This window comes from Tachyglossus aculeatus, chromosome 14, assembly GCF_015852505.1.
Source record: "Tachyglossus aculeatus isolate mTacAcu1 chromosome 14, mTacAcu1.pri, whole genome shotgun sequence".
NCBI classification, from domain to species: Eukaryota; Metazoa; Chordata; class Mammalia; order Monotremata; family Tachyglossidae; genus Tachyglossus; species Tachyglossus aculeatus.
This window is the reverse complement of record NC_052079.1, coordinates 56,841,372-56,861,021: the sequence shown is the minus strand read 5'-3', so window position 1 is coordinate 56,861,021 and position 19,650 is coordinate 56,841,372. Positions and strand designations below refer to the sequence as shown.

General features: G+C 47.3%; 1 protein-coding gene across 3 annotated transcripts in view; it reads left to right on the top strand.

The window, feature by feature from the left end:
• Positions 1 to 19,650, top strand: part of TBC1D22A (TBC1 domain family member 22A) — a 255,224-nt gene that overhangs the window by 9,493 nt on the left and 226,081 nt on the right. For all 3 annotated transcript variants that reach the window (XM_038756460.1, XM_038756459.1, XM_038756461.1), the window contains exons 2-4: positions 9,332 to 9,388; positions 13,688 to 13,965; positions 16,049 to 16,204. In XM_038756460.1, the coding sequence (XP_038612388.1) occupies positions 9,332 to 9,388; positions 13,688 to 13,965; positions 16,049 to 16,204 (491 nt within the window). The remainder of the gene's footprint in view (positions 1 to 9,331; positions 9,389 to 13,687; positions 13,966 to 16,048; positions 16,205 to 19,650) is intronic.

The following is a 19,650-nucleotide window of genomic DNA, read 5'->3' as shown; positions in this document are numbered from 1 at the left end:
ACCTTGTGACCTCCCCAGTGCTTAGAACAGAACTTTGCACATAGTAAGCGCTTAAACAAAAACCATCATTATTATACAAGCAAATCGAGTTGGACACAGTCCCTGTCCCGCATGGGGTTCACAGTCTCAATCCCCATTTTGCAGATGAGAGAACTGAGGCCCAGAGAAGTGAAATGACTTGCCTGAGATCACACAACAGACAAGTAGCAGAGCCGGGATTAGAACCTGTGACCTTCTTACTCCCAGGCCTGGGCTCTGTCCACTATGCTGAGCTGCTTCTCTGACCCATTCTCGGGGGCAGGTCTGAGGAGAGATTTATAGTAGTAATAATAATAATACTAGTGATAATGATAATAATAATAATAATAATAATAATAATCAGAGCCCTGACCCTCCTGGAAGAGACAGAGAGCAGTGTGGTCTAATGGACAGAACCCAGACTGGAACCTGGGTTCTAATCCCGGCTCCACCACTTATCAGCTGTGTGACTTTGGGCAAGTCAGTTAACTTCTCGGTGCCTCAGTTACTTCATCTGTAAAATGGGGATTAAGACTGTGAGCCCCATGTAGTGTGGGGATTGTGTCCAACCTGATTTGTGTGTATCCACCCCAGCGCTAAGTACAGTACGTGTCACCTACTTAACAAATGCTGCTATAATAATAATATTCATTCATTCATTCAATCGTATTTATTGAGCGCTTACTGTGTGCAGAGCACTGTACTAAGCACTTGGGAAGTCCAAGTTGGCAACATATAGAGACGGTCCCTACCCAACAGTGGGCTCACAGTCTAGAAGCAGCATGGCTTAGTGGAAAGAGCGCGGGCTTGGGAGTCAGAGGTCATGGGTTCTAATTCCGACTCCTCCACGTGTCTGCTGTGTGACCTTGGGCAAGTCACTTCACTTCTCTGAGCCTCAGTGACCTCATCTGGAAAACGGGGATGAAGACTGTGAGCCCCGCCGTGGGACAACCTGATCACCTTGTATCCCCCCCAGCGCTTAGAACAGTGCTTGGCACATAGTAAGGGCTTAACAAATGCCAATATTATTATTATTATTTAGAAGGGGGAGACAGACAACAGAACAAAACATATTAACAAAATAAATGAATAAATATGTACAGATAAAATAAATAGAGTAATAAATACATACAAATATATATACATATATACAGGTGCTGTGGGGAGGGGAAGGAGGTAAGGGTGGGGGATGGAGGGGGGAGGAGGGGGAGAGGAAGGAGGGGGCTTAGTCTGGGAAGGCCTCCTAATGATGATAATAATAATGATAATAATAATAATAATGATAATAATAACTAATTGTCATTATTATCATGGCTGAGTACCTTCTAAGCCCCACTGTAACTGTAAGGAATGCCTAGATTAATAATAATAATTATGGTATTTGTTTAGCGTTTAGTATGTGCCGAGCACTGTTCTAAGCGCCGGGGGAGATACGAGCTCATCGGGTTGTCCCACGTGGGGCTCACAGTGTTAATCCCCCTTTTCCAGATGGGGGAACTGAGGCCCAGAGACTCAATCAATCAATCAGTCGTATTTATTGAGCGCTTATTGTGTGCAGAGCGCTGTACTAAGCGCTTGGGAAGGACAAGTTGGCAACATATAGAGACGGTCCCTACCCAACAGTGGGCTCAGAGAAGTGAAGTGACTCGCCCAAAGTCACTCAGCAGACGAGCGGCGGAGCCGGGATTAGAACCCACGACCTCTGACTCCCAAGACCGCGCTCTTTCCACCAAGCCGTGCTGCTTTAGGCCTCCAGTTTTAAATAACTCAAAATGCTGCCTTTGTTAAACCAGCTTCCCAAACTGGGCCCCAAATCCCGTCATTCCTTCTCGGGTTTAGGGCTGAAAATGCCGAACTTCCGTCGCTTTCGATCCCGGCCGTCGTGCTTGAACCCTTGCGGAGGATCGGCACGGTAATTCCCAAACCGGGGCGGGTTTATCGCAAGCGTTAGTTGCCGGAGAGAAAGTCACGGAAGGAATCCGGGTGTTGTAAAGGAGAGTTAATTTTAGTTCCCTTAGCCTGGAGATTTCTCCGCCGTATAATCTCCTGAAAGAGCCCCAGTTGGAAATTTGATATTCTTCATTTTTCCCGGATTGAAAATTACATCCTGTGCAGATCTGTGACTGGCGTTGGGTTGAAAAGACACCACGAGGAAAGATGTCAACTTGTTTGCAATAAACATCCACTTTTACCACTTAGCCTTTAAACGGTTTTTCGCCCGGATTCGGCGGTGAATGTAGGCTCTGGTTCCTTTGGTTCTTACATGGAAATTTTGATCCAACATTTTCTGCTCAATGAACGTAAGCGATTAATTTGAATTTCACGTGTGAACGGGAAGACAGTGTTCCCCACTTTAGCTGCTGCCGGATTTTTCCAAGATTCAGTGATTTGCCCGGAAATGTCAGGCATGTTAAGTGAAATCAATCAATCAATTGTATTTATTGAGCACTTGTGTGCAGAGCACTGTACTAAGCGCTTGGGAAGTACAAGTTGGCAACATATAGAGACAGTCCCTACCCAACGGTGGGCTCACAGTCTAAAGAGCTTATGAAATTGGGTGGAACTTCTTGCTTTTTCATTAATTCATGGGGACAGTAAAAAAATATCTGGGCGTTCATTCAGTCAGTTGTATTTATTGAGCGCTTATTGTGTGCAAAGCACTGTACAATTTGTACTTCCCAAGCGCTTGGTATAGTGCTCTGCACATAGTAAGCGCTCAATAAATACGATTAATGATGATGATGATGCAAAGCGCTTGGGAGAGCACAATATAACAACAGACGCATTCCTGCCCACCCTGAGCTCACAGTCTTGAGTGGGCGGGAGGGAGACAGGCATTAATATAAAAAAATAAATAAATTACAGATATATATGTATAAATAAATGCCCAGCAGCTTGAACTATCCTTAAGGCAAGGCCCTTGTTCGGAGAAAGACTGCATTGAGATCAGATGCACTTCTGCGTAATAATCATAACAATAATAGTACTTGTTAAGCATTCATTCATTCAGTCGTATTTATTGGGCGCTTACTGTGTGCAGAGCACTGTACTAAGCGCTTGGGAAGGACAAGTCGGCAACTTATAGAGACGGTCCACACCCAACAACAGGCTCGCAGTCTAGAAGGGGGAGACAGACAACAAGACAAAACACGTAGACAGGTGTCAAAATCATCAGAAGAAATCGAATTAAAGCTATATGTGCATCATTAACAAAATAAATAGTAAGTATGTACAAGTCAAATAAATAGAGTAATAAATTTGTATAAATATATATGCAGGTACTGAGGGGAGGGGAAGGAAGTTGGGCGGGGGGGGGGGTTGGGGAGGAGCACTTACTATGTGCCAAGCACTGTTGTAAGCGCTGAGGTAGATACAATCAATCAGTCGTATTTATTGAGCGCTTACTGTGTGCAGAGCACTGTACTAAGCGCTTGGGAAGGACAAGTCGGCAACTTATAGAGACGGTCCACACCCAACAACAGGCTCACAGTCTAGAAGGGGGAGACAGACAACGAGACAAAACACGTGGACAGGTGTCAAAATCGTCAGAACAAATCGAATTAAAGCCAGATGTGCATCATTAACAAAATAAATAGTAAGTATGTACAAGTAAAATAAATAGAGTAATAAATTTGTACAAATATGTATGCAGGTACTGAGGGGAGGGGAATGAAGTTGAGCAGAGGGGTTGGGGAGGAGCACTTAGTTTGTGCCAAGTACTGTTGTAAGCGCTGAGGTAGAGGCAATCAATCAATCAGTCGTATTTATTGAGCACTTACTGTGTGCAGAGCACTGTACTAAGCGCTTGGGAAGTACAAGTCAGCAACTTATAGAGACGGTCCACACCCAACAACAGGCTCGCAGTCTAGAAGGGGGAGACAGACAACGAGACAAAACACGTAGACAGGTGTCAATCGTCAGAAGAAGTCGAGTTAAAGCTATATCATCATCAATCGTATTTATTGAGCGCTTACTATGTGCAGAGCACTGTACTAAGCACTTGGGAAGTACAAATTGGCAACATATGGAGACAGTCCCTACCCAACATTGGGCTCACAGTCTAAAAGGGGGAGACATGTGCATCATTATGTGCATATGTGCATCATTAACAAAATAAATAGTCAATATGTACAAGTAAAATAAATAGAGTAATAAATTTGTACAAATATATATGCAGGTACTGAGGGGAGGGGAAGGAAGTTGAGCGGAGGGGTTGGGGAGGAGCACTTAGTTTGTGCCAAGTACTGTTGTAAGCGCTGAGGTAGATACAATCAATCAATCAGTCAATCGTATTTATTGAGCGCTTACTGTGTGCAGAGCACTGTACTAAGCGCTTGGGAAGTCCAAGTTGGCAACATATAGAGACGGTCCCTACCCAACAGCGGGCTCACAGTCTAGAAGGGGGTCACAGTCTACAAGATATTAGCAGTAACAGTCTTTATTAAGCGCCGCCGGATGCAGAGAACCGTACTAAGCGCCGGGAAGTAATAATAATAATGATTGCATTTATTAAGCGCTTACTATGTGCAAAGCACTGTTCTAAGCGCTGGGGAGGTTACAAGGTGATCAGGTTGTCCCGCGGGGGGCTCACAGCCTTAATCCCCATTTTCCAGATGAGGTAACTGAGGCCCAGAGAAGTGAAGTGACTTGCCCAGAGTCACACAGCTGACAAGTGTCGGAGCCAGGATTTGAACCCGTGACCTCTGACTCCAAAGCCTGTGCTCTTTTCACTGAGCCACGCTGCTTCTCAAAAGAGCACACACAAACCGAAAATATAGCGCACCAGTTCTGGAGTGAATACACCTGCTGTTCAATCAATCAATCGTATTTATTGAGCACTTACGGTTCAGAGAAAACTTCCACGTCGGATTTTACAATCCGATGCTCCTCCGCTCTTCCGTTGGTAATATTTGTTGCGTGCTGAACTCTGTGCAGACCACTGTACTGAGCGCCTTGGAGACTCTCTTAGAGTTAGTAGAAACGATCCCCGTCTCAAGGAGCTTGGAGTCGACTGGGTGCAGAGCACTGTATGGGAACAGTGCTTTGCACATAGTAAGCGCTTAATAAATGCCATTATTATTATTATTATTATTATACTTGGGAGAGTACAATGGAGTTGGTAGGCCTGGAGGGGCTTATAGTCTAGCTGAAGAGTTTGCAATCAATCAATCAATCAATCAATCATATTTATTGAGCACTTACTGTGTGCAGAGCACTGTACTAAGCGCTTGGGAAGTACAAGTTGGCAACCTATAGAGACAGTCCCTACCCAACAGTGGGCTCACAGTCTAAGATTGCACAGTCTGCAATCTGCTCTTCTCACGAGCCGGCCCTTAGTCCTGCCATTTATTCATTCATTCAGTCGTATTTATTGAGCGCTTACTGTGTGCAGAGCACTGTACTAAGCGCTGGGGAAGTACAAGTTGGCAACATATAGAGGTGGTCCCTACCTGACGGCGGGCTCACAGTCTAGAAGGGGGAGACAGAGAACAAAACAAAACATATTAACAGAATAAAAGAAATAGAATAAGTATGTACAAGTAAAATAAATAGAGTAATAAATACGTGCAAACATATATACATATATACAGGTGCAGAGCACTGTACTAAGCGCTTGGGAAGTACAAGTTGGCAACATATAGAGAGGGTCGCTACCCGACAGTGGGCTCACAGTCTAGAAGGGGGAGACAGAGAACAAAACAAAACATATTAACAGAATAAAATAAATAGAATAAATATGTACAAGTATTTGTACAAGTAAAATTTATTTGTACAAGTAAAATAGAGTAATAAATACATACAAATATATATACATATATACAGGTTCTGTGGGGAAGGGAAGGAGGCAAGGTGGGCGGTTATTTATCAGGTTCAATTTACAATAGTAATAATAATGATGGTATTTGTGAAGCGCTTACTATGTGCCAGGCACTGGACTAAGCGCCGAGGTGGATACAAGTGTTGGGAAATATCCCAAGTAATGAGGCAGGCTAGGCCGGCCTTTTATTCATTTTGTTGCAACAAAATGTCAGTGGCTGGTACTTGTATACTGGTATATGTTGCCAACTTGTCCTTCCCAAGCGCTTAGTACAGTGCTCTGCACACAGTAAGCGCTCAATAAACACGAATGAATGCATGAATGGTAGCCAAAGACAAAGAACTGAGGATAATAATAATGATGGCATTTATTAAGCGCTTACTATGTGCAAAGCACCGTTCTAAGCGCTGGGGAAGTTACAGGGTGATCAGGGCGTCCCACGTGGGGCTAATAGTCTTCACCCCCATTTGACAGATGAGGGAACTGAGGCCCAGAGAAGTGAAGTGACCTGCCCGAAGTCGCACAGCTGACAAGTGGCGGAGCCGGGATTTGAATCCAGGACCTCTGACTCCAAAGCCCGGGCTCTTTCCACTGAGCCACGCCGCTTCTCTGTCAGAGAGGACGCTGATGCAGTTGCCGTTTTCCTGAGTGGAACTCAACTAATCAGTATATGTATTCAGTGACAGTAATGCGCTTACATGAGCTAACCAGTATATATATTCAGGGACAGTAATACTACTACTACTACTAGTACTACTACTAGTACTACTACTAATTTATTAAGCGCTTACTGTGTGCAAAGCACTGTTTTAAGCGCTGGGGAAGTTACAAGGTGATCAGGTGGTTCCACGGGGCTCACAGTCTTAATCCCCATTTTCCAGGTGAGAGAACTGAGGCCCGGAGAAGTGAAGTGACTTGCCCAAAGTCACACAGCTGACAATTGGCGGAGCCGGGATTTGAACTCATGACCTCTGACTCCAAAGCCCGGGCTCTTTCCACTGAGCCATGATGGTATTCTAGCATTCCAGACCTTCTAGACTGTGAACCTCGTCCCCCTTGTCCCCCTCTCCATCCCCCCCCATCTTACCTCCTTCCCTTCCCCACAGCACCTGTATATATGGATATATGTTGGTACATATTTATTACTCTATTTATTTTACTTGTACATATCTATTCTACTTATTTTGTTAGTGTGTTTGGTTTTGTTCTCTGTCTCCCGCTTCTAGACTGTGAGCCCACTGTTGAGTAGGGACCGTCTCTATATGTTGCCAGCTTGGACTTCCCAAGCGCTTAGTCCAGTGCTCTGCACACAGTAAGCGCTCAATAAATACAATTGATTGATTGATTGATTGAACCCACTGTTGGGTAGGGACCGTTTCTCCCTGGAAAGAGCCCGGGCTTTGGAGTCAGAGGTCATGGGTTCGTATCCCAGCTCCGCCAACTGTCAGCTGTGTGACTTTGGGCAAGTCACTTCACTTCTCTGCGCCTCAGTTCCCTCATCTGTCAAATGGGGATGAAGACTGTGAGCCCCCACCTGTGGGACAACCTGATCACCTTGTAACCTCCCCGGCGCTTAGAACAGGGCCTTGCACATAGTAAGCGCTTAACAAATACCATCATCATCATCATGGGGATGAAGACTGTGAGCCCCCCGTGGGACAACCTGATCACCTTGTAACCTCCCCGGCGCTTAGAACAGTGCTTTGCACATAGTAAGTGCTTAATAAATGCTATTATTATTATTATTATTATCATTATTATTATTATATGTTGCCAACTTGGACTTCCCAAGCGCTCAGTCCAGTGCTCTACACACAGTAAGCGCTCAATAAATGCGATTGAATGAATGACTATCAGGGCACAGTGGGCGAGCAGACCAGGGGGGCTTCCCGGAGCAGGCGGTCCTGGCCATTCCGGGTATTTTTTTTTTTTTAAATGGCATTTATTAAGCGCTTACTATGTGCAAAGCACTGTTCTAAGAGCTGGGGAGGTTACAAGGTGATCAGGTTGTCCCACGGGGGGCTCACAGTCTTCATCGGGGGCCGGGATGGGGAAACGGGCCGGAGGAGGAGGAGGAGGGACGGCTGAGAACCGTTTCAACAGCTCTAGCGCTTAGAACGCTGCTTTGCACATAGGAAGCGCTTAACTTGTCAGCTGTGTGACTTTGGACAAGTCACTTCACTTCTCTGGGCCTCAGTTCCCTCATCTGTCAAATGGGGATGGAGACCGTTGAGCCCCCTGTGGGACAACCTGATCGCCTTGTAACCTCCCCAGCGCTTAGAGCAGCGCTTTGCACGTAGTAAGCGCTTAATAAATCATCATCATCATCATCAATCGTATTTATTGAGCGCTTACTATGTGCAGAGCACTGTACTAAGCGCTTGGGAAGTACAAATTGGCTACATACAGAGACAGTCCCTACCCAACAGTGGGACAGTCTATTCCCGGCTCCAACACTTATCAGCTGTGTGACTCTGGGCAAGTCACTTCACTTTTCTGTGCCTCAGTTCCCTCATCCGTAAAAGGGGGGTTAATAATAATAATGATAATAATAATGGCATTTATTAAGCGCTTACTACGTGCAAAGCACTGTTCTAAGCGCTGGGGAGTTTACAAGGTGATCAGGTTGTCCCACCGGGGGGGCTCACAATCTTAATCCCCATTTTACGGATGAGGGAACTGAGGCCTGGAGAAGTGAAGTGACTTGCCCAAAGTCACCCAGCTGACAAGTGGCAGAGCCGGGATTCGAACCCATGACCTCTGACTCCAAATCCCAGGCTCTTCCCGATGAGCCACCCTGAAGACTGTGAGCCCCACGTAAGACAACCTGATGACCTTGTATCTTCCCCAGCGCTTAGGACAGCACTTGGCACATAGTAAGCGCTGACCAAATACCATCATTATCATCATCATCATCATCAATCGTATTTATTGAGCGCTTACTATGTGCAGAGCACTGTACTAAGCGCTTGGGAAGTACAAACTGGCAACATCTAGAGACAGTCCCTACCCAACAGTGGGCTCACAGTCTGAAAGGGGGAGACAGAGAACAAAACCAAACATACTAACAAAATAAAATAAATAGGATAGATATGTACAAGTAAAATAGAGTAATAAATATGTACAACCATATATACATATAACAACCATATATACATATATTATTATTAAGTGGCGGAGCCGGGATTAGAGACTGGCCCGGATTTGATCCGCCAGGCCTTTGTGCTTCCCGACGGGACAGGATCGGGATCAACATTCCCAGATAAATGCCATTATCATTGTTATTATTATTATCCCCATTTTCCAGATGAGGTAACTGAGGCCCAGAGAAGTGAAGTGACTTGCCCAGAGTCACCCGGCTGACAAGTGGCGGAGCCGGGATTGGCACCCACGACCTGTGACTCCAAAGCCCGCGATCTTTCCGCTGAGCCCCGCTGCCGGGTATTTGGGGCCGGCGGCTGATTTCCTTTCTTTCTCTTTGTCTTTTTCGCTCAGCATCCAGCACGTGTACGGAGCCCAGCACCCTCCTCTGGATCCGCCGTCACCCGCGGCGTAAGTTGGGCGGGGCGGCCCGGGCCGGGCGCTGGGGTGGGCGGCCGGCTTGGACCCCCGGCGCGGGGCCGGGGGCTTGGTGGCCCTTGGTGGCCCTTGGGGACCAACCCCAAAAGGGGCTCGGGACCCTCGGGGCCGCTCCCCCCGCCCCGGCTGCTTTCGGCCGCGCCGCTGACTTGGGCGGGGGTGGACCGGCCTCTCCTTGGAGGGTTATCTGGGATGGGGAGGGGGGGATAGACTAGCCTCCCCTTTGTGGGACATCATCATCGTCATCAATCGTGTTTCTGCAGAGCACTGTACTAAGCACTTGGGAAGTACAAATCAATCAGTCAATCAATCAATCAATCGTATTTATTGAGCGCTTACTATGTGCAGAGCACTGTACTAAGCGCTTGGGAAGTCCAAATTGGCATCACATAGAGACAGTCCCTACCCACCAGTGGGCTCACAGTCTAAAAGGGGGAGACAGAGAACAGAACCAAACATACCAACAAAATCAAATAAGTAGGATAGAAATGTACAAGTAAAATAAATAAATAAATAAATAAATAAATAGAGTAATAACAAATTGGCAACATCTAGAGACGGTCCCTACCCAACAGTGGGCTCACAGTCTAAAAGGGGGAGACAGAGAACAAAACCAAACATACTAACAAAATAAGGTAAATAGAATAGATAGGTACAAGTAAAATAGAATAATAAATCTGTACAAACATATATCCATATATACAGGTGCTGTGGGGAAGGGAAGGAGGTAAGACGGGGGGATGGAGAGGGGGACGAGGGGGAGAGGAAGGAAGGGGCTCAGTCTGGGAAGGCCTCCTGGAGGAGGTGAGCTGCAGCGTGGCTCAGTGGATGGAGCCCGGGCTTTGGCGTCGGAGGTCCTGGGTTCAAGTTCCAGCTCCGCCGATTGTCAGCCGTGTCCCCAGCTCCTCCACGTGTCTGCTGTGTGACCTTGGGCAAGTCACTTAACTTCTCTGCGCCTCAGTTACCTCGTCTGTAAAATGGGGATAAAGGCTGTGAGCCCCACGTGGGACAACCTGATCACCTCGCATCCCCCACAGCGCTTAGAATGGTGCTTTGCACATAGTAAGCGCTTAACAAATGCCATTATTATTATTATTATTATTATTATTATTATTATGTCACTTCAATCAATCAATCGTATTTATTGAGCGCTTACTATGTGCAGAGCACTGTACTAAGCACTTGGGAAGTACAAATTGGCAACAGATAGAGACAGTCTCTACCCAACAGTGGGCTCACAGTCTAAAAGGGGGAGACAGAGAACAAAACCAGACATACCAACAAAATAAAATAAATAGGATAGAAATGTACAAGTAAAATAAATAAATAAATAAATAGAGTAATAAATATGTGCAACCATATATACATATATGCTGTGGGGAAGGGAAGGAGGTAAGATGGGGGGATGGAGAGGGGGACGTGGGGGAGAGGAAGGAAGGGGCTCAGTCTGGGAAGGCCTCCTGGAGGCCTCACTTCTCTGGGCCTCAGTTCCCTCATCTGGAAAATGGGGATTAAAACTGAGCCCCCACCATGGGACAACCTGATCACCTTGCATCCCCCTCAGTGCTTAGAACAGTGCTTTGCACGTAGTAAGCACTTAACAAATGCCATTATTATTATTATTATTATTGTGATGATGATGATAATGATGATGATGATGATGATGATGATGATGATGATACTTCACTTCTCTGGGCCTCAGTTCCCTCATCTGGAAAATGGGGATTAAAACTGTGAGCCCCCACCATGGGACAACCTGATCACCTTGCATCCCCCCCAGCGCTTAGTTACAGTGCTTTGCACATAGTAAGCGCTTAGCAAATGCCATCATTATTATTATTATTAAGTCACTTCACTTCTCTGGGCCTCAGTTACCTCATCTGGAAAATGGGGATTAAAACTGTGAGCCCCCACCATGGGACCACCTGATCACCTTGTAACCTCCCCAGCGCTTAGAACAGTGCTTTGCCTATAGTAAGCGCTTAACAAATGCCATCATTATTATTATTATTATTGTTAAGTCACTTCACTTCTCCAGGCCTCAGTTACCTCATCTGGAAAATGGGGATTAAAACTATGAGCCCCCACCATGGGACAACCTGATCACCTTGTAACCTCCCCAGCGCTTAGAACAGTGCTTTGCACATAGTAAGTGCTTAATAAATGCCATCGTTATTATTATTATTATATCTTGCGGTGGGGGTGTGTGGACTAGCCTCCCTTTTCTGGGTTATCTGGTCGGCGGCGGGTAGACTTCCCTCCCCTTTGTGGATTACCTGGGGATAGACTAGCCTCCCCTTTGTGGATATCTTGCGGCAGGGGTGGTGTGGACTAGCCTCCCTTTTCCGGGTTATCTGTGTAGGTGGTGGCCTGGCCTCCCCCCCCTTTTTTTTTTTAAATGGCATTTATTAAGCGCTTACTATGTGCAAAGCACTGTTCTAAGCGCTGGGGTGGTTACAAGGTAATAATGATCAGATGAGTCCCACGGGGGCTCACAGTCTTAATCCCCATTTTACAGATGAGGTGACCGAGACCCAGAAAAGTGGAGTGACTTGCCCAAAGTCACACAGCTGACAATTGGCGGAGCCGGGATTTGAACCCATGGCCTCTGACTCCAAAGCCCGGTCTCTTTCCACTGAGCCTTGTCCAGGGGGGTGGACTAAATCATACTGATTAATAATAATAATAACAATAATGTCATGTTAAGTGCTTACTATGTGCCAAGCACTGTTTTAAGCACTGGGGTAGATAGAAGGTCATCAGGTTGTCCCATGTGGGGCTCGCAGTCTTCATCCCCATTTTCCAGATGAGGGAACTGAGGCCCAGAGAAGCCAATCAATTAGTCAATCAATCAATTGTATTTATTGAGCGCTTACTGTGTGCAGAGCACTGTACTAAGCGCTTGGGAAGTCCAAGTTGGCAACATCTAGAGTCGGTCCCTACCCAACAGTGGGCTCCCAGTCTAGAAGCCAAGCCAAGTGACTTGTTCCAAATGAGGGAACTGAGGCCCGGAGAAGCCAATCAATCAGTCAATCGTATTTATTGAGCGCTTACTGTGTGCAGAGCACTGGACTAAATGCTTGGGAAGTCCAAGTTGGCAACATCTAGAGATGGTCCCCACCCAACAGTGGGCTCACAGTCTAGAAGCCAAGCCAAGTGACTTGTTCCAAATGAGGGAGCTGAGGCCCGGAGAAGCCAATCAGTCAATCATATTTATTGAGCGCTTGCTCTGTGCAGAGCACTGTACTAAGCATTTGGGAAGTCCAAGTTGGCAACATCTAGAGACGGTCCCTACCCAACAGCGGGCTCACAGTCTAGAAGCCAAGCCAAGTGACTTGTTCCAAATGAGGGAACTGAGGCCCAGAGAAGCCAGTCAATCAATCAGTCGTATTTATTGAGCGCTTACTGTGTGCAGAGCACTGGACTAAGTCCAAGTTGGCAACAACTAGAGACGGTCCCTACCCAACAGCGGGCTCACAGTCTAGAAGCCAAGCCAAGTGACTTGTTCCAAATGAGGGAACTGAGGCCCGGAGAAGCCAATCAATCAATCAATCAGTCGTATTTATTGAGCGCTTCCTGTGTGCAGAGCACTGGACTAAGTCCAAGTTGGCAACATCTAGAGACGGTCCCCACCCAACAGTGGGCTCACAGTCTGGAAGCCAAGCCAAGTGACTTGTTCCAAATGAGGGAACTGAGGCCCAGAGAAGCCAATCAATCAGTCAGTTGTATTTATTGAGCGCTTACTGTGTGCAGAGCACTGTACTAAGCGCTTGGGAAGTCCAAGTTGGCAACATCTAGAGACAGTCCCCACCCAACAGCGGGCTCACAGTCTAGAAGCCAAGCCAAGTGACTTGTTCCAAATGAGGGAACTGAGGCCCGGAGAAGCCAATCAATCAATCAATCAGTCGTATTTATTGAGTGCTTACTGTGTGCAGAGCACTGGACTAAGTCCAAGTTGGCAACATCTAGAGACGGTCCCTACCCAACAGCGGGCTCACAGTCGAGAAGCCAAGCCAAGGTCACAGAGCAGACAAATGGGTGGAGTAGCCCCTCTTCTAGCCCGTGAGCCCACTGTCGGGTAGGGACCGTCCCTATATGTTGCCAACTTGGACTTCCCAAGCGCTTAGTACAGTGCTCTGCGCACAGTAAGCGCTCAATAAATACGATTGATTGTGGCTTCTGCAGGGGTCGAGCGGGGAAACGGAGTTGTCGGGGGGCCCGGGAGAGCCTCGCCCGCGGGGGGTGACGCGCCCGGTGGGTGTCCCGTGACAGGTCCGCCAAGGCGCCCGCGGCCAGGCCGAAGAGAGCCAGCAGCTTCCAGGAGTTTGAGAGCCAGACGAGCGACGCGTGGGCCGTGGGCGACGACGAGGATGGGCTCCTCGCCATGGCCGCCCGCAGCCTCCATTCCCCGGTGGTCATGGACACGGCCCAGCGGGTCCTGCGGGACCACAGCCTCCGGCAGGAGCGGCGCCGGCCGCCGCCGCCGCCGGCCCCCGCCCCGGGAGACCACCCCCCGCCGGACCCCGACCCCCAGGACCCCGAGCCCGCAGGTAAATCATAAATAATGTTGGCCTTTGTTAAGCGCTTGCTATGTGCAAAGCACTGTTCTAAGCACTGGGGGGGATACAGAGTGATCAGGTTGTCCCACGTGGGGCTCACAGTCTTCATCCCCATTTTACGGATGAGGCTCAGAGAAGTGAAGTGACTTGCCCCAAGGGCACACAGCAGACATGTGGCGGAGCCGGGATTCGAACCCATGACCTCTGACTCCAAAGCCCGGGCTCTTTCCACGGAGCCACGCTGCTTCCCTACGGGGGCGGCCCGCCCGGGGGCCACTCCCGGTCCGTCGGGGGCATTTATTGATAATAATGATGGCGTTTATTAAGCGCTTACTCATCATCATCATCAATCGTATTTATTGAGCGCTTACTATGTGCAGAGCACTGTACTAAGCGCTTGGGAAGTACAAATAGGCAACATATAGAGACAGTCCCTACCCAACAGTGGGCTCACAGTCTAAAAGGGGGGAGACAGAGAACAAAACCAAACATACTAACAAAATAAAATAAATAGAATAGATATGTACAAATAAAATAAATAAATAGGGTAATAAATATGTACAAACATATATACAGGTGCTGTGGGGAAGGGAAGGAGGTAAGATGGGGGCTTACTATGTGCAAAGCACTGTTCTAAGCACTGGGAAGGTCACAGGGTGATCGGGTTGTCCCTCGTGGGGCTCACAGTCTTAATCCCCATTTTACAGATGAGGTCACTGAGGCCCAGAGAAGTGAAGTGACTTGCCCAAAGTCCCACTGCTGACAAGTGGCGGAGTCGGGATTTGAACCCATGACCTCTGACTCCAAAGCCCGGGCTCTTTCCTACTGAGCCATGCTGCTTCTCTGTTGAGCGCTTAGAGGCCCCTAAGCCTCATTTCCCCTCCCTTCTCTGGCCCCACAGCTGCCTTCCCCCGCTCTACCGCTTGTCTGCTGGGTGACCTTGGGCAGGTCACCTCACTCCTTTGGGCCTCAGTTCCCTCATTTGGAAAATGGGGATGGAATGAATGAATGAATGAATGATGGCACCTATATATATAATAATAATAATAATAATAATGATGGCATTTATTAAGCGCTTACTATGTGCGAGGCACTGTTCTAAGCGCTGGGGAGGTTACAAGCCGATCAGGTTGTCCCACGGGGGGCTCACAGTCTTAATCCCCATTTTCCAGATGAGGGAACTGAGGCCCAGAGAAGTTAAGTGACTTGCCCAAAGTCACACAGCTGACAGTTGGCGGAGCTGGGATTTGAACCCATGACCTCTGACTCCAAAGCCCCGTGCTCTTTCCACTGAGCCACACTGCTTCACGCTACATATATATATGTATATATGTTTGTACATATTGATTACTCCATTTTACTTGTACATATCTATTCTATTTATTTTATTTTGTTAGTATGTTTGGTTTTGTTCTCTGTCTCCCCCTTTTAGACTGTTAGCCCACTGTTGGGTAGGGACTGTCTCTATATGTTGCCAACTTGGACTTCCCAAGCGCTTAGTACAGTGCTCTGCCCACAGTAAGCACTCAATAAATATGATTGATTGATGTGTTAAGCGCTTACTATGTGCAAAGCACTGTTCTGAGCGCTGGGGAGGATACAAGGTGATCAGTTTGTTCCACGGGGGGCTCATGGTCAATCCCCACAGTCAATTGTGTATATGTTTGTACATATTTTTTACTCTATTTATTTTACTTGTACTTTACTCTCCCCCCTTTTAGACTGTGAGCCCACTGTTGGGTAGGGACCGTCTCTATGTGTTGCCAACTTGGACTTCCCAAGCGCTTAGTCCAGTGCTTTGCACCCAGGCGTCAATGCAATCAATCAATCAGTTGTATTTATTGAGCGCTTACTGTGTGCAGAGCACTGGACTAAGTGCTTGGGAAGTCCAAGTTGGCAACATATAGAGACGGTCCCTACCCCACAGTGGGCTCACAGTCTAATAGAGACGTCAGTCGGGATAAATGAGGAGCCGCGGCTCCCTGCCCGCGGTGAGTTTGCGGTGCGGAGTCCGCGGTCTGGGGGCCCGAGGCCGGCGGCTTCAGCGTCTCCCTCGTCCCGTGTCCCGTGGCAGGTGGTGTCAGGGAGAGCGTCCCCCGGCCGAGATCGCCGCCGCCGCCGCCGCCGCCCGCGTCCCCCCTGCCCTGCGGCGGCCCGGCCCTGAGCGAGCGGGAGGCCTACCGCCTCCACAAGTTTCAGCAGCTTCTCGCCGGACCCAACACCGACCTCGGTAAGCGTCGGCCGGACGCTCATTCGCTCGTGGTCGATGGGGGGTGGGGCGATCCACCCCTGGCCGGGGCGGGCCGGGGGGCCCGCCACTCGGTATCTCCATCCCATCAGTCTCCCATCCTCGTGTCTCTCCCCACTTCAATCCATACTTCACGCTGCTGCCCGGATCGTCTTTGTCCATGTGATGCCACACATGGCATCACATATGTGATGCCAATTTGTACTTCCCAAGCGCTTAGTACAGTGCTCTGCACATAGTAAGCGCTCAGTAAATACGATTGATTGATTGATTGATTGATTGACCCTGCTGAGAGCTCACCTCCTCCAGGAGGCCTTCCCACACTGAGCCCCTTCCTTCCTCTCCCCCTCGTCCCCCTCTCCATCCCCCCCATCTTACCTCCTTCCCTTCCCCACAGCACCTGCATATATGTATATATGTTTGTACATTTTTTTTTACTCTATTTATTTATTTAATTTACTTGTCCATATCTAGTCTACTTATTTTATTTTGTTAGCATGTTTGGTTTTGTTCCCTGTCTCCCCCTTCTAGACTGTGAGCCCACTGTTGGGTAGGGACCGTCTCTATATGTTTCCAACTTGTACTTCCCAAGCGCTTAGTCCACTGCTCTGCACACAGTAAGCGCTCAATAAATACAATTGATTGATTGATTGATTGATCAATCTGGCCGCCAACCTCTCACCCGGCCTGGAATGCCCTCCCTCCTCGGATCCCACGGACGATGACTTTCCCCGCTTCACAGCCTTACTGAAGGCCCACCTCCTCCAAGAGGCCTTCCCCGACTAAGCCCTCATTTCCTCTTCTCCCTCTCCCTTTTGTGTCGCCCTGACTGGTCCCCTTTATTCATCCAGCCCCACACCACTTACGTCCATATGCATAATTTATTTATTTCTATTAATTTCTCGCTCCCCCCATCAATCAATCATATTTATTGAGCGCTTACTGTGTGCAGAGCACTGTACTAAGCACTTGGGAAGTCCAAGTTGGCAACATATATATATAATAATGATGGCATTTGTTAAGCGCTTACTATGTGCAAAGCACTGTTCTAAGCACTGGGGGGGATACAAGGTGATCAGGTTGCCCCATATATATGTTGCCTGTATATATGTATATATGTTTGTACATAATTATTACTCTATCTTACATGTACATATCTATTCTATTTATTTTATTTTGTTAGTACGTTTGGTTTTGTTCTCTGTCTCCCCCTTTTAGACTGTGAGCCCACTGTTGGGTAGGGACTGTCTCTCTATGTTGCCAGCTTGGACTTCCCAAGCGCTTAGTACAGTGCTCTGCACACAGTAAGCGCTCAATAAATATGATTGATGATGATGATGATTTATTGAGGGCTTACTGTGTGCAGAGCACTGTACTAAGCGCTTGGGAAGTCCAAGTTGGAAACATATATATATAATAATGATGGCATTTGTTAAGCGCTTACTATGTGCAAAGCACTGTTTTAAGCGCTGGGGGGGATACAAGGTGATCAGGTTGCCCCATATATATGTTGCCTTTATACATGTATGTATATATGTTTGTACATATTTATTACTCTATCTTGTACATGTCTATTCTGTTTATTTTATTTTGTTAGTATGTTTTGTTTTGTTCTCTGTCTCCCCCTTCTAGACTGTGAGCCCGCTGTTGGGTAGGGACCGTCTCTAGATGTTGCCAACTTGGATTTCCCAAGCGCTTAGTACAGTGCTCTGCACACAGTAAGCGCTCAATAAATATGATTGATGATGATGATGATTTATTGAGGGCTTACTGTGTGCAGAGCACTGTACTAAGCGCTTGGGAAGTCCAAGTTGGAAACATATATATATAATAATGATGGCATTTGTTAAGCGCTTACTATGTGCAAAGCACTGTTTTAAGCGCTGGGGGGGATACAAGGTGATCAGGTTGCCCCATATATATGTTGCCTTTATACATGTATGTATATATGTGTGTACATATTTATTACTCTATCTTGTACATGTCTATTCTGTTTATTTTATTTTGTTAGTATGTTTTGTTTTGTTCTCTGTCTCCCCCTTCTAGACTGTGAGCCCGCTGTTGGGTAGGGACCGTCTCTAGATGTTGCCAACTTGGATTTCCCAAGCGCTTAGTACAGTGCTCTGCACACAGTAAGCGCTGAATAAATATGATTGAATGAATGAATATGTACATATTTATAATTCTATTTATTTTATTAATGATTAATGGCCCGCCCTCCCCACATCCGCCAAGTTAGCTCTCTTCCTCCCTTCAAGGCCCTACTGAGAGCTCACCTCCTCCAGGAAGCCTTCCCAGACTGAGCCCCCTCCTTCTTCTCCCCCTCCCCATCCCCCCCGCCTTACCTCCTTCCCTTCCCCACAGCACCTGTATATATGGATATATGTTTGTACATATTTATTCCTCTATTTATCTTGTACGTATCTATTCTATTTATTTTATTTTGTTAGTATGTTTGGTTTTGTTCTCTGTCTCCCCCTTCTAGACTGTGAGCCCACTGTTGGGTAGGGACTGTCTCTATATGTTTCCAACTTGGCCTTCCCAAGCGCTTAGTACAGTGCTCTGCACACAGTAAGCCCTCAATAAATCCAATTGATTGATTGATTGATTGATTACCACGTGGGACAACCCGATTACCCTGTATCTACCCAGAGCGTTTAGAACAGTGCTTGGCGCTGTCTACTTGTTCTGTTTTGTTGTCTGTCTCCCCCTTCTAGACCGTGAGCCCGTTGTTGGGTAGGGACCGTCTCTTTGTTGCCGATTTGTACTTCCCAAGCGCTTAGTCCAGTGCTCTGCACACAGTAAGTGCTCAATAAATATGATTGAATGGATGAATGAATGACTAGTAAGCCCTTAGCAAATGCCATGATGATAATAATAATAATAATAACCACAGTTAGAGGCAAAGATAGCGAAAACCCAACTTAGCGGCAAGAAGCGCATCCAAGTTTAAGCTCCGACAGGTTAATCCCACATCTGAAGGTGTGGTTCAGGTGTGAGGAGGTTCGCGTGGCTCAGTGGAAAGAGCCTGGGCTTTGGAGTCAGAGGTTGTGGGTTCGAATTCCGGCTCCGCCACATGCCTGCTGTGTGACCTTGGGCAAGTCATTTAACTTCTCTGAGCCTCAGTTCCCTCATCTGTAAAATGGGGATTAATACTGTGAGCCCCCCGTGGGGCAACCTGATCACCTTGTATCCCCCCAGTGCTTAGAACAGTGCTCTGCACATAGTAAGTGCTTAAAAAATGCCATTATTATTATTATTATTATTATCTGAAAGGGCAGAGGGAAAGCTCATTTAAGAGCTCCTCCAGGCATGATTAATGAAAGACTGAGTCATCGAAAAGCCAGCTTTTCCAAGACCCGAGGTAGAGGAGGACAGTTTCCTTGAGAATTTTTTTTTTTCCCCCTCTGGGACCTTCTCAGGTGGTG